Source organism: Hyposmocoma kahamanoa, unplaced genomic scaffold, assembly GCF_003589595.1.
Source record: "Hyposmocoma kahamanoa isolate Upper Pololo Valley unplaced genomic scaffold, ASM358959v1 172, whole genome shotgun sequence".
In the NCBI taxonomy this organism is placed as follows: domain Eukaryota; kingdom Metazoa; phylum Arthropoda; class Insecta; order Lepidoptera; family Cosmopterigidae; genus Hyposmocoma; species Hyposmocoma kahamanoa.
The window spans coordinates 1-15,092 of record NW_020653622.1 but is presented as its reverse complement, the minus strand read 5'-3'; the positions used below and the strand labels follow the sequence as shown (position 1 = coordinate 15,092).

The window sequence follows — 15,092 nt, the reverse complement described above, 5'->3', positions numbered from 1 at the left end:
ATTTTGCATGTACAAATATTTAGCTCCGCTAACCCTTTCCACCGGAATTGCACTAAACGAGGCTAGGAAAATAAAGTGCTCCTATTGGTGGATTTTTTCCTCGTACACAGCTTCACTACGTCGCACATCTGTGGTGGAAAGGCAGCCATAAGGGAACTAAAGTGTAACAATCTTAAAAACCTAAGAATTCGATTTCTTGTATCTTATTTTAAATTTGTTGTTTCAGGTTAGAATGGAAACCACTGATAGAATCGAACGTAGCGCTCGGCGTGACGTCAGGAAAGTGGTCTCGCGAAGAACAGTTGCTATGGGAGCGGCAACGAGTTGCTGCATGGGGCATAGCGTCGTATGAATTGCATGCCAGTGGCAGAGTGCTGTTCCCTTGCGCTTCTTCTTTGTTTGCCGCAGTCGAGAGTACTTCACAGGTAATCAAATTTTACAAGAAATGTAAAATTGATACACACTTGGTCACAATTTTGTATTAGTGCGATACCTCCAATGAACACTACGTAATTTTTTGGTCGTATTATGTTTCTAATGTAACTCTGCCACGAATTTAATATGACAGTTGTTGCTAGCGACCGAGTAAATTACTTCACAATTTTGTATGGCAAACTATACAGCGCCTCTAGCGGTCAGAAGAAGAAACAACATTTTGTATACAAACATTTTACTGATAACTGTCACAGTAATCTCATGATAGAGGCGCTGCTCTATTGTTTTGTAGTTCTATTGGAAAAAATATGTGGTTGAATTGAGTACTTCCTTCTTTATTGGAGTCGGTTAAAAATAAACTAATGTTATTCCATCTCTCATTATGTTTGCGACGTCATGTGAGCGAGCTCCATAACTATTAATTAACTAATCAACTGAATTTTACCCGCTTTTCGTTGATAGAACTACACATAAAAACAACTAGTAAATTCTTATAAAAACTACATTCAGCCTTATTTTATTTCCTAATATTATGCTCCCCGAATTTTGTGAAAAAAAGAAACAAAAAATAAAATAAAAAACAAAAAAACAATTTTGTGAAATAAAAATAATCTCAGTACAGAGTACTAAAAAAACCAAACTCAAAAGCACGTGGAATTACATATAATTACCAAGTCTTATTGATGGATTCATCCCCTAGTTCGCCACTATACGGAACTTGACACAGGAGATAATAAAAATCGGTTCTCACTACTCAAAGTATATTGAGAGAAAAACGCCTTAATTTGGAGAATAGCAAAATCAACCATTAAAATTGTAATTGCTCCTTGTAATAAAATTTAGGCGCTATTTATAAAAATTAATCTTCATGCGTGAACAGCCATCCTTAGAGGTGGATGATTTTCTTCAAAATTAAATGGGACCACTATGGAGGTATACTCTTTCCAACAAAAAATGAATCACGAAAATCGGTTCACACTGTCGAATTGAGAACTTCCTCCTTTTTTTGAAGTCGGTTAAAAACAAAATAAAAACGGAGATGACCAAAAATTCAGTTGGCGTAGAGCTCATTGAAGTGGTCGAGTTTAGCTCCTTGTCCAGGAAAGTACTGCCACCTTAACTATTTCTGCCGCCAAGCAATATGATCGTTACTGCGTTCCTGTTTTGAAAGTTAAAGGTGATGGTGAAATTACAGGCACGTATCTCAGGGTAACGGGCAATATCGCAGTGGCAATATCTTTGTCTTTGTGAGTTAAAGCTCTGAGCTGCACTGAAACTGCTATGGTCTTGTTCGTCCCTTTACATGGTATCATTAAAAAAAATATATAGGAAAGCGGATCCTGTCTTGCACCGCCGAGGTTTTCGGAATTTATGTGCAAAGGAACAATGGCAAAATCATAGTTATAATAATTCGTTAGCGTCTTCAAATGTCTTAATTACAAGTTTGAATAAAATAAATTCATTAGGTTCTTCAAATTATCATAGTGGCCATCTGAGTCTGGAAATAAAATCACTGAAGAAGAATCACTTTGGAAAAAATATATAGGATAATTGGGGATATACTGATTACTATAAGGTGTGAAAACTAGATTCCTATAAACGTCCACAATAGAAAATAAAACACAAACTTACCTGGAAATTTTAGAAGAAAACGTCTGTAATCAATAGGTACTTTACATATACCAATGATTTTTTTTTATATCAACTGAACTAAATATAACACGCATACTATACGATATACATTTTTCAAATGACTTTAATTACGTTTGTAAAAAAATACATTCTGAAATAAAGCCAGTGTCCCCTGCCTCTCGACCCATGCAAAATGAACCGTATTAATAGGGTAAAAAATTTGAATTCCATCTGAGGTAGTATCGAGTCTTAAGCGAGGCCACGTTATAGAACGAGTTGGGAGGTGCGGCACTGACCTCTCCACCACAGAAGTCCTGTCTCGTTTTTTATTTATTTAATAGTTTATTGTACAGGAAAAACACAACAAGTCACAAAGAATACAAGCGAAATTAAAAACAAAAGGTTCTGCTTATTTCTAATAGAAATTTCTTCCTGCAGACCTAAATACAGGACACTATAACTAAAAGAACGGGCATATGTGTACAACAAAACAAGGAAAAAAAAAATTAAATTGTTATAAATTATATAAATACTTAGATAAATACATATTTTATAATATAATACCTAAGATATGGATGGAATAGTAGATAAATAATGCTCTTTAACTCTCACTTTAAAAATAGCTAACGATTTAGTTTCGTGAACAGTAATAGGAAGTGCATTCCAAAGTCTGACCGCATGAACAGTGAAGGAGTGAGAATAGAAACCGGAATTGAAGCATGGAAAAGATAACTGGGACCTAACAAGAGAGCGACAGGGTTTATCCTGGGACCTAAGGAAGTTGAAACGCTCTTTCAGGTACCCTGGAGACACAGGGTTATGTAAAATATTGTAAAGAGTCGTTCAAAAGATTCGCTTATGGCTTGGCGGCCGATCGCTTTTCTGTGAAAAAAAAAAAAAAACAATGTAATGAAACCTGCACGTCAGCGTTTATAGCTTACATTGGGCGGCGAAGTAGGACACTTCTATACTTTTTTTAATAATGTTAAGTGAAGAACAAAGTAAGCTACACGCCTGTCCATAACAGTTGCAGTGCCACTCAGAGCTTACACGTGTCTTGAACGAACAATTTTTCTGTCCAGCCACCTCCTTTAATTCCGCGCTCGCTGAATACGGGAGGCGGAGCCCCGTTAACACCAGCGATGTGCCCCCGTGCACCAGATCTGGTGGCGCACGCCGCGAGAGGAGACATATGGTTGGCCGGAGGGGGGCTCAGAAGGCCCACCAGGTTGACTTATGCTTGTAGGGGCCATGAACCAGATCGGTAAGTGTTCTACATAGTTTCTACTCATTACTTATGCATGGTGTTCCAGTGCACATATGGAGAGTATCTCTATTACCGATTCGGTGTTGTCACATAAGAGTAACACGCAAGTTGAGTATTTTTTATATAAATAGCATCGAGTATATAACCAGAAATAGAGACGACGACGTAATTTAATTTGTTTGGAAACTATTTAGCCAAATCCTTACTGTGATAACTGCGCTCCGATTGGCCAGCCCGAATTCGAAACAATTGACGGGTGTCGTCAATTGTTTCACTTCAAATCGACCACTTAACTTGCGCTTTGCTATAATGGACGTAAATTGCAAAATTACATAATATTTAATTGCCGATGAGATGTGATTCCGTTTGTTTTGTAATTAGATGTTTTGCTGTTTTTCCTACACCACCGAATGGAACAGATACTATCATTGTTACGGATATTATCTTTATTACAATAAATACTGAATAATTTTGGTATATACGGAGACGTACACACAGATCAGTTGTTGGCGCTGTACTATTTCAGTTTTCTAATTTGTCATTTCAGTGCAAATGAGAGTTGATATTTAAAAGTTATATAAAGCCCATTTGCCTGATGAGTGGCCAGGGATGGATGGCCCTTATTTTGTTTCTATTTCTGGTTATGGACTCGATGATAAATGGTAACAATATTTTGTCACAATGCGCGAGATATTTGTCTTCGAGACTTTGGGCGTGCGACAGATTTGATTAGTATTAAATTTGTATTTAATGCCATTTGTTGCTCCTTCAATTGATTATTACCATTAAGTTTATCCTGTAACCCGGAAATTGCCTGAAAGAGATTGTTATCTCGCAATAAGGCCGTCTGTTGTCCCTGTCTTTGGTATTTTTTTAATGTATTTGTTCGTTTGTCCAATACAAAATATTTGTGAACGATTGAATGAACGAACGAATGAATGAATTTTTTTTTGTTGCACTTTAAACTTACAATGACAATACAACAGTAACGTCCGTATCACAGAGTAAGCTAATGTACAATAATATTTGTAATAAAAATATTTGTGTTGTATTTTATAAAAAATATAACTATAAGAAGAATGGAATGAGTATAGAATACAGTTAGAATATAATAAAGTTACTTTCTTTATGACATGTAATAGAAAATACGTAAATATAATTTTACAAGTGGTTAAATAATAGTACGACTTTGATAAATTTAATTTCATATAAGATAACAAACAATTAAAGATTTTTAGATAAATAATTACTAATTAAAGTAATCAGTGTTATTACGTAAGTAAAGAGGATTAATCCAGAGCGTAAAAACGATTATGATCATACGATTAGTAATCTATTTATCATCTAACTCCGAGTTTTTTTTTAAATTATTTATTTACTCATATTACAATAATTTATTACCTAGGTGTTTGGCACTCTTAAACTGAAAGTGTTTGTTTTAGAACGATTACACATGACGACTTTAAACAGCGATGTAGTCGCTAATTGTGTACCTTTACACACGCGCGCAATTTTAGTCAGTGATGCAAATGCGCGACTGCATCGATATAAAACCGCTATTGCATCGATGCAATCAATCGCCTATAACTCCCAAGTAGCGATGAAATCGCGCGTTTGTATCGAAGCAGTCGCGCGTTTGCATCGCGTTTGTATACCTGCTTAAAAATGATGCAATTGCGTATAAACCGCAAGTGTGTGTAGTGGCAGTGCCTTTCAGATCTTTGATATTTAAAGCTCTGAGTAGCACTGCAACTGTTATTGACAGGCGTGTAGCTTACCATCAGGCGCACGACTTGTTCGTCTCTAGTAGCATAGAAAATAATGCACTGAAGATATATTTGTGATTTCAGGTTAGCTGACGACCCCAGACAGGCCGGCGTACCGTGCTACGTCACTCAGGAAGAGTTTTCGCGTTATACTGGATTCTGGTGGCAACCTAAAACTGAAGGTACAGCATTACTTTTTTCTTAATATCTCTAAAACATCTCTCTAAAATCTCGAAAACATCCGAATACAAATTTCCTTGCCTATTGTGAGAAAATTTATTCGCTGCAGACTCGACCAAGAATTATCGGAGCGGCACAGCGATATTAAGCTCTCTCTCCCACTTATCAGTAGGGTACGAGCAGATACTGGCCTTTTGTAGCGCAGGGCCGTTTATTACTGCAGTCGATAAATATGTTAGAAATATGTTATCGATATATATGATGTTCAATTTTGTTGTAATAGTGAAATTGGGAATGGAAATAAAAAGTAATTTATATAGCGCATTATCGATAACAATACGTGCTTGAGTCGAAATATTACTTCTTATGGTAAATATGATTTTTTATAAAAACTATCCATTTTGACTCCTGTCAACATTCAAACAGTGAATGGTATTAAAATAAAAAAGTATTTCTTTTAATTAAAAACGGGCAACGCACCGATTTATTTCTTATCGATAACGAGTCATGTGGGCACGTCACTAAGCAGGTGAGAGAGAAAACAGCAATATCGCTGTCCCGCTCTGATGATTTATGAGTCTGCAGCGAGTAAATAATCTTACTATAGTAATTATTAGATTTATTGTTTATAAAGCTTTTGCAACGTTTCATCCTAACCAACTGTCGCATTAAAATCATGCAACCTGTGACGATGCGACCTCTTTCATCATTACCCTACCTTTTTATCACCCTTTTTTCGGCAACACCTGCTTTCGTTACAAAAATCTGTCTAATTTGTTGAAATTTTAATATTAATGATAGTTTTCATATCCTCATATACTCTTCTTCTTAGCCTTTCTAAATGTACATTTACTTTGATTAATACACAAAAACATATTAACATTAATTATCTTCACTTACGGTTACACTTATATGTATATTCAAATCCGCACATGCACTTACATATTGAATAGGTTACTTTAGATGCACTATTCACACTTTATTACGTTCATTATTTTAATGAACAATTTCCCTCCTAGTCGTTTATTGGATCTTTCATTACAAATAACTTCTAGATTTAGTACCTCTCGTTTGTTCTGACTGAAAACCAGCGCCTTAGGAAACTTGGGCATATGCTGAGTCAGCGCCATTTCACTGCTATGACAATTTTTTTTTTCCTGTTGTATTAAATCTGTATTTGTGTCCTACTATTTATCTATCTTTTCTCTGGTTACCAACTCACTTTTGAAATTTTGAATCGTTCTTTCATTATTTTTCTTTGTCATTCTTATTTTGCTTCGCTCCGTCGTCACTTCCATCAAAATTCTCGAGAAGAATAGACGTGTCCTTCAATCATGTAAACCTAACTGCTTATAAAGCAGCAATATGTTACATACGAATATAGACCCTTTTTGTTTGAGTTCACTTACGTTTATGTCTATTTAAAAAGTAATTGAATATATTTTTGCAGATGATGTGTACAGAATAGTGTATGAAGAAGTGGATGAGAGCGAGGTGAAGATATTCAGCTTCCCTTCATCGCAAACCAGCAGCGGTGAAGTCGAAGAATTCAGGTAAGGACTTGCTTCTTATGGTCTGCAGTCTTGCTCACAGAACACTAAATACAGTAGAAGTGCATAGTTTACGTGGTACGTGCGTCAACAGTTCGCGCAGTTCCGCAAACATGAGCTGAGTCTGCCGTTTTCGCTTTGTACGTTATGGTCGTGTCATTATCTCTTTCAAAACCGAAGAAAAATATCTTATTTTGCTACTTTGAAGTTCCAAAAATTATATTCGCACTTGTAGTATTATCCACGGTGTTGTTTCATATAATTGTAAATCTTATCTAATTCATAAGTTTTGAATTTCCTGTATATCGTAATCATTCTTTGTTACAAGAACCGAAAGTCAACCTTGTATCGGTGCAATATGGTCGCTGCTATGCTGGAGAACTAAGTAAACTTCTCTGAATCGTCGTCGTTCAGCTATTGACAGCTAGATGGCAGCACATTGATTGAAATTTCAATATAAAATCAAAATGTAACTTGCAATAACAAGTATTGAACTTTCAACGATATGCCAACAGGGTAAAGCTTAAATTATATTAACAGTCCAGAATTTGTTATTTCCTTTTTAATCAGAATTTTCGTCTAATCATTTTCAAGATTTCAGTGTTACAAATAATGAATGTGTGAGTTTTTTTGTTTTTTTTTTGGTTAAGCGGTTAAGGTATTACCTGCGCAAGCAAGACTTAGTTACGCGATGGATTCTGACGAAGAAACATTACCTTTACTTAGTTCTATATAGGTAATAAAAATGACTCACCTGCTATGTTTTTTTCAGTTGTAATTGCAGTTTCAAAATTGTCAATAAATTTTAGACATACATTTTCCCATACCCTTTTTTTAATCCAGTCGATTGGAATAGCTGGCGGAACTGCTATCCCGTATTGCAGGGTGTTGTTTTACATTCTCTATAAATTCTTCAATTCGATATTCATCCATCGTGGTTAATTTGAAAAATTAACATGTACGCACCTCACTAACCGAATCGCACCTCCACACATACCTCACCGAACGAATCCTATATGTCGACCACTCCTACGTAAAGTATCATATGAAGAAATTGCCAAGTTTACAGGGGAGCCTTTTATATTTGTGAATTCACTTAAATAAGCATAACATGTGACTTTAGCATTTCTCAGTTTTATTCGGCAGAGCTCGTTACTCACATAGAGTATTATAAAATCCTAGATATAGGTTAGATGATCTATGATGATCTATTAGATTATCACTCTATGTTAAGAACGAGCTTTGACGAATAAAACGGAGAACTTTAAAATGCTCCCCTGTAAACTTGGCAATTCCGACATACGACACTTTACGTAGGAGGGGTCGATATATGCGGATACGGAGTCTCCCACACCGTAACGGCCAGTTAATGTGCTGCGAACGTCCCTAGCCAATCAGAGTCCTCGAATTATTCACGTATTTCTATTCTCGTTTGCTCTGACCGGCCAAGCGGGTCTCTACCGTCCGTAACAAAGTCGGTAGATAAGGATAACTCTCATAAATAATAACCCGCATCGGGCCAGAGTGGCGGATTAAATTTTGTGATAACGGTTATTCCTTTTCAGATTTCCACGTGCTGGTACTCCTAACGCGAAGTCCATCCTGCGCCTGGTGACTTTCCGTCTTCAGAAAGCTTCTCCCACCGTCCTCGATTATTATCACGAAGGAAACGATGTACACAGTAAGTTTACAAGTCGTTCAGTCACTTCAACTTTTGACATTGACAGATGTCAAAAGTTGAAGTTACTGAACGAAAATGATGGAGCCATTAAAAAGGTTTTTTTCACTATTGTCAAAATCTTTTTAAATCTCGTTTTTCTTTAAGTCTAAAATTTCCCATTATTTGAGATTTTTTGAAAAATTACCTAATAGTTCTCCTCCCGCACCGCGCAGCTACCTGAGGAACCGACTCTGTTATGCGGCAGGCCTGTAAGTACTATGATTACCATAACATTGGTTGCAGTATCTGACAATAACGACATGGAGGTGACCGATATACGATGGTTTGACCTACGGCAGTCGTTGAAGGAGTCGTTCCCATGGTTCGAGTACCTAGCGCGTGTCGGATGGACCCCGTGTTCTCAGTAGTGAGTATAAGCACACCCCTGACACTCCTTACGACGGTCGAAAGTTATTTACTTACTATTACTACATGCAACAAAGCGCTATCTGCACACGCGCAAATGTGTGAGTGAAGTGCAAGGGTTACCCATCACTTTCTCGTACGTGGTCAGAGCGGCAACCTAGAAAGAAAGAAAGAAAGAAAACTGTTTAGAACTGGAAAGAAAAGAATACACAAAAAAGGATAAAATTAATTTAAAAAATAAGATTATTACAACTATTTATATGAATAAACAGTAATTTACCGTCATGCTTGTCGCGACTGGTACGAACGTCACTTACTCAGCTTTAGTCACAACCGGGTTATTTAAAAAAAGCCGTATCGTGGAGCTGATTTTCAGCAAGCCCGTGGCGAGTGAGCCGCTGACAGCAATTTAAAAAAAAACCAACAAACAATAAATAAACAGTTAGGAAATACCGACGTAATAGAAAATGTACATGTATCTGCCTCTGTGGCCGAACGGTTACCATGCCGGACTGTCACGCAGAGGTCCTAGGTTCGATTCCCGGGCCGGGAGAAATATTTGTATGGCCTACATTTATTTCTCTCGTGAGTTTGGGTGTAATTTGTGTTTGTCTATGTATGTGTCCATGGCACCCGCGACACAGGGTTTCCCTAGTGCGGGGCTATGTTGAGTGTGTGCGTTATTAATAATAATAAGTTATTAATAAGTTAATAAGCTATCTTATTTCAATCCATTTTGAATAAAATGTAAACAAACAAGTCACTGACCCGACCATAGACGGTTTAATGATGGCCAACTATGATGCCAACTACAAATCGATTAATTAATTGAATGAATCGATTTGTTCAATTGAATCATAATAGCAGTTTTCCTTACATAACCTATATAAACATATTTAAAATTTCCGAAATCTTAATTTTTAAATCCTCCTTCAAATCCTTACTTACTTAGAGACTCGTTCCATTGCGTTTGAAATATTCGATTTACTAATTGGTTACAGAAACTTTTATTGAATTAACCGAATGTTCTTTTCGTACAGCGCTATGCAACCATAGACAAGACATGGATGTATAGATGAAAAATAACCTCATTTTTTACTACCATTTTTGAAATAAGATTTTACGATGCTATTCAAACGAATATTTTTGGAAAAAGTGATGTGATATCAAGTCAAAAACTTCAAAATATACGTGAAAGTGTTACTTATTCGATTTATTGAGTGATTGCTTTAGAATTTTAACCAAACAGTTTTGTTTACTTTTTATTCAAAATGGATTAGAACAGACTTTAACTATATAGACACGTAAAATACTAGCGAAAATTCTAACGCGAGTCTGTTATCTATAATTCCATTAATAGAATCTTAATAATTACACATGTTCATTTGGTATTGTGTGTATTTATATCAATATAATATTATATTTTCCATTAATTCACTAATTAGAAAAATCCTGAAGGGTTATTAAAAAATAATTTAAAAGCACCTAAAATTTTGGACAGGTATTTTTAAATAAAGTAACACACGTATTTGAAATTGCGTATCCAACTTCATAATTACTGAGTTAACAATTATATTCACTACATATTTATCGGCATGACAAATTGAAAATTCGAGAATTCTTGTCTACTATATTATATCTCACTATATTATATAATCTGTATTTTAAGTACTCTGCACTAAATAAATGAAGAAAACAATAACTGAATTAGTCCCAGACATAAGTATTTTTACTTACATCGTTTCATATTTCCGACAACGAAAGAAACTCTCTTTACAGCCGTACACAGCACAATTCACGACCGTTATAAATAGTAACGTAAAATGATGTTATATATTAACGTACAAATTTCGTAATGAATAAATGAAAACTATATTCAAATATCAAAGTCGTCTTAGCGCGAAAACGGCTCACCGACAGCCTTGTTGCAGTTCAGTCAATGTGACCGTCAAAGTGCGGGGCGTGGTGCTGTATCTAAAGCAAGGGGCGGAGAGTGTCCATTCTCGTTACTTTTTTGTTCTCTGATTTGATCTCCATCTCACCTGGGGGTCGATTCAGAACCTTACGATAACGCGATTGTCGACCGATTTCATTTTTATTCACAACACCCGCATCGAACGTCAAACTGTCGTATTCGAAACCGAACCGAAATGACGTCACACTCGTACGATTACTCGAATTTCTCGGTCGGAGAAGGCTACAAACGTTATTTAGAACAGATTTATATGAAATGATATTAATGAAAGCTAATGAACGTCTATTGTTTACAAAGCAACCATGTAATATGGAAATCTCTTATTATTTTAATTAAAGTCTGGATTTTGTTCAATTTTACTAATTTATTTGAATGCAAGACTAATGCATTTCTATATTTTAGGCGCCTTTTAAGTCTTAAAAATGTTTATATAAGGATTTTAATTTTTTTTATAATCTATTTCACCGACTAACTCCGTAAAACCTGTTGGATAACGATACCCTATCCGAATGGAACGTTTAACTAAAATAATAATATAATAATAATAACGCACACACTCAACATAGCCCCGCACTAGGGAAACCCTGTGTCGCGGGTGCCATGGACACACACATAGACAACCACAAATTACACCCAAACTCACGAGAGAAATAAATGTAGGCCATACAAATATTTCTCCCGGCCCGGGAATCGAACCCGGGGACCTCTGCGTGGCAGTCCGGTATGGTAACCGTTCGGCCACGGAGGCAGTTTGCAGGCAAAATGTTCTGAATAGCTCGGAAGGCGCCCTTCGATTCGAGAACGATATTCAATCGATTGATTCGATTAAAATATCGAAGAGTTCTGACTCAGGGTCCTGATGGAAAGTGACGATAAGGTCCACGATGTGCATGCACACCTAAATAACGCCTATTCTCTCTCGCCTTGAAAAGCACCAAGTTATAGCGTTCGGGGAACAAGTCCTCAGGCAGGGAATTCCACTAACCGCTCGCCATATAAATGTGGAAGCGAAAAACTTCGAACGAATCCGGGGAATATCCACAACATAGGGGTGGAACCCCAGCCCACGTCTAGTCCCCCGATGATGGAAATGGCAAGGCGGAATCACGCCATGCAATTCCATCGCACATTCTCCGTGATATATCCTGTAGAATACTGATAAGAAGGCAACTTTATGAGGGTGTTCAAGGTTCTGCAGCTTCGCCTCAACCATCGAGTATATCACCTGAAATAGAGACGAAATGTCATTTAATTTGTTTGAAAACTATTCTGCCATGTCATTACTGTGACAACTGTGCTCCATTGGCTAGCCTGAATTCGAAACAATTGACGGGTGTCGTCAACTGTTTCACTTCAAATCGACCAGATAACTTGAGCTTTGCTATAATGGACGAAAATTGCAAAATTACATATTTAATATTAAGGGTCGTATTCTAGAACTCTACTCAATGCTCAAGTCAGGATTGCACTGGAAACACAAGCACTGGAAATACGACCCTAATGGCAGGGACTTGAGTATGATTTTCAGTGCTCACTGCAATACTCAAGTCCTGACTTGAGTATTGAGTAGAGTTCTGGAATACGACCCTTAATTACCGATGAAATGTGATTCCGTTTGTTTTGTAATTAGATGTTTTGCTGTTTTTCCCACACCACCGAATAGAACAGCACGGCATTGTTAGAGACATTATCCTTATTACAATAAATACAGAATATTTTTTGGAATATACGGAGACGTACACAGGTCAGTAGTTGGCCTGTCTATATTTCAGTGCAAACGGGAGTTGATATTTATAAGAGCTGTATCGCTAATGTGTTACCAGGAATATATGACCCTTATTTCGTCTCTATTTCTGGTTATATACACGATGGCCTCAACTAAATTATATTTGTTGTTTTCTAAAAAAAAATTGTTGGGGAATTTAAACTATAGGAAATGAAACTATTTTTCCGGATTTAAATCGCGTATATTTGTTTTTTCAAACAAACCAACGTTTCGGGCCCTTTACAGGTCCAGGCCCTTTACAGGTCCAGGTACAGGTTTACCGTGACCATGGGACATGTAAAGGGCCCGAAACGTCGGTTTGTTTGAAAAAACAAATATAAACGATTCAAATCCGGAAAAATAGTTTCATTTCCTATGTGTAACAATCGCGAAAACCTAAGAACTCGATAATTTAAACTATATTTTCACATTTTTCATGAACAGGCGCATACAAAATAATGTCAACAAAATGTTATATGAGAGCTCGTTATGTTTCTCGAGTTTTTCTCTAAACCTCTATGCAAGTGCTGCATTTTCAATTAGAACGGCAGTATTCTACGCAGGTGAAGTCACGGACACCAGCTAGTATCATATTGTGTAGGAACAATCTGATAGAGTTTAACTTGCCGAATTTTGTCACCTAAATTTTATAACAACCTTTTGTAATGCAGTGTATGGGTTCAACTGCTGGACCGTAAGCAGCAACGGCTGGAACTGGTCCTGATACCTGTCGAGGAGTTCTGCTACCCCTGCGGGTACGAGCACGCACCCCCGGAACTCGCTGTGCGTGACCACCAGTCGCCGAAACAAAGAGAAAAGGTATGCGGGCTAACCAGGCGCTGGATAATGAAGAATCGTATAAAAGGAAGGACAGACTGAAGGCGTTCATAATCTGTCTTTCCAGCTCAATGGTGTCGTTTAAGAAATAGTAGATTTTTCGTACACTTGGCTACACGCTTGTCCATAACAGTTGCAGTGCCACTCAGAGCTTTAAATCCCAAAGATCTGAGGGGCACTGCCACTGCACCCGTCACCCTAAGACATAAGTTGATACGTCCCATTTGCCTGTAATTTCACCAGCACCCTTGCCCTTCAAAACTGGAACACAGTAATGCTGACGTTACTGCTTGGCGGCAGAAATAGGTAAGGTGGCAATACTTCCCTGGACAAACTCTTTCACAAGGAACTCTACAGCTACTACAACTACAGCCCTAACGATGCATAGCTGAAATATTCAACAATTTTCACTTAAACAATTTCAATATTCTAAAACTGGTTTTAGGTTTTTTTATGATATCTTAAAAAAATGTTTTGTCTTAAATTTTTATTGAATTGATATTCAATTATTTTTTGTGAATTTACTCCACTAGTTTGTTATAATTATTAATACAAAGATCGAACACTCAGAAAAAATTCCTTCGATCCGCCTGTATTCGAACCGACGTCTTCTAGCATACCGTGCCAGACGCTTTACCAACTAAGCCACGGAACGAACCAGCGGACCTCACGAATTTTTCTGTGCTTGTTGTCGTGTCTTTGTTTTTGGTTTCTCAACAACTGTTTAGTCGTAGCGCCATCTATGAAAGTATTTCGTCACCTAGTTACCTTTACAGCTACGAGCCCCGGCTAGAGATGTCGCTATTCACTGTATATTAATTTATTTTTTGAAAGTTTTATAACAAACTAGTGGAGTAATTAAAAAAAAAAATTAAAATATCAATTCAATAAAAATTTAAAATACAGTGAATAGCGACATCTCTCGCCAGGGCTGGTAGCTATAAAAGTATCTAACTGGGTGATAAAACTTTCATAGATTTCTCATAAGTGGCTCTACGACTAAAAAGTCGTTGAAAAACCAAATACAAAGCACGACAACAAGCACATAGAAAATTTGTGAGGTCCGCTGGTTCGTTCCGTGCCTTAGTTGGTATAGCGTCTGACACGGTATGCTAGAAGACGTCGGTTCGAATCCGTCCGGATCGAAGGAATTTTTTCTGAGTGTTCGATCTTTGTATTAATAATTATAACAAAAATGTTTTATCACTTAACCGCGTATTAATTAGCAGACGGCAGTACTACTGCTACTAAATTTTCTCTGTCTCCACAGCCAATACAAATCCTGATTACGGAGTCAGCGCCCGAAGCATGGATCAACGTGCACGATATTCTATACTTCCTACCGTCGTCACCGGACTGCATCAGTTTCATCTGGCCATCCGAGGAGAGCTCACATCTTCACCTCTATCTGTACACTTGCTCGCTGCAAATGCACGTCACCAGGCGTACTTGTAAGTAGATCCAAATGGTGGAATTACAGGCACATGGGACTTGTCAACTTATGTCTCAGGGTGACGGGCGCATTGGCAGTGCCCCTCCGATCTTTGCGATTTAAGAGCCGATACAACCTCAAATGGCTTGAAAGTGTTGGACCAAACA

General features: G+C 37.2%; 1 protein-coding gene across 1 annotated transcript; it reads left to right on the top strand.

Annotated features, from left to right (window-relative positions):
- Positions 1 to 207: 207 nt before the first annotated feature.
- Positions 208 to 14,987, top strand: LOC113225761 (dipeptidyl peptidase 8-like). Its single transcript, XM_026458171.1, has 8 exons — positions 208 to 425; positions 3,150 to 3,331; positions 5,185 to 5,282; positions 6,731 to 6,833; positions 8,396 to 8,511; positions 8,794 to 8,917; positions 13,328 to 13,475; positions 14,764 to 14,987. Exons 2-8 carry the CDS (start codon positions 3,210 to 3,212, stop codon positions 14,950 to 14,952), a joined length of 900 nt encoding a protein of 299 aa, XP_026313956.1. The 5' UTR covers positions 208 to 425; positions 3,150 to 3,209; the 3' UTR covers positions 14,953 to 14,987.
- Positions 14,988 to 15,092: the final 105 nt, after the last annotated feature.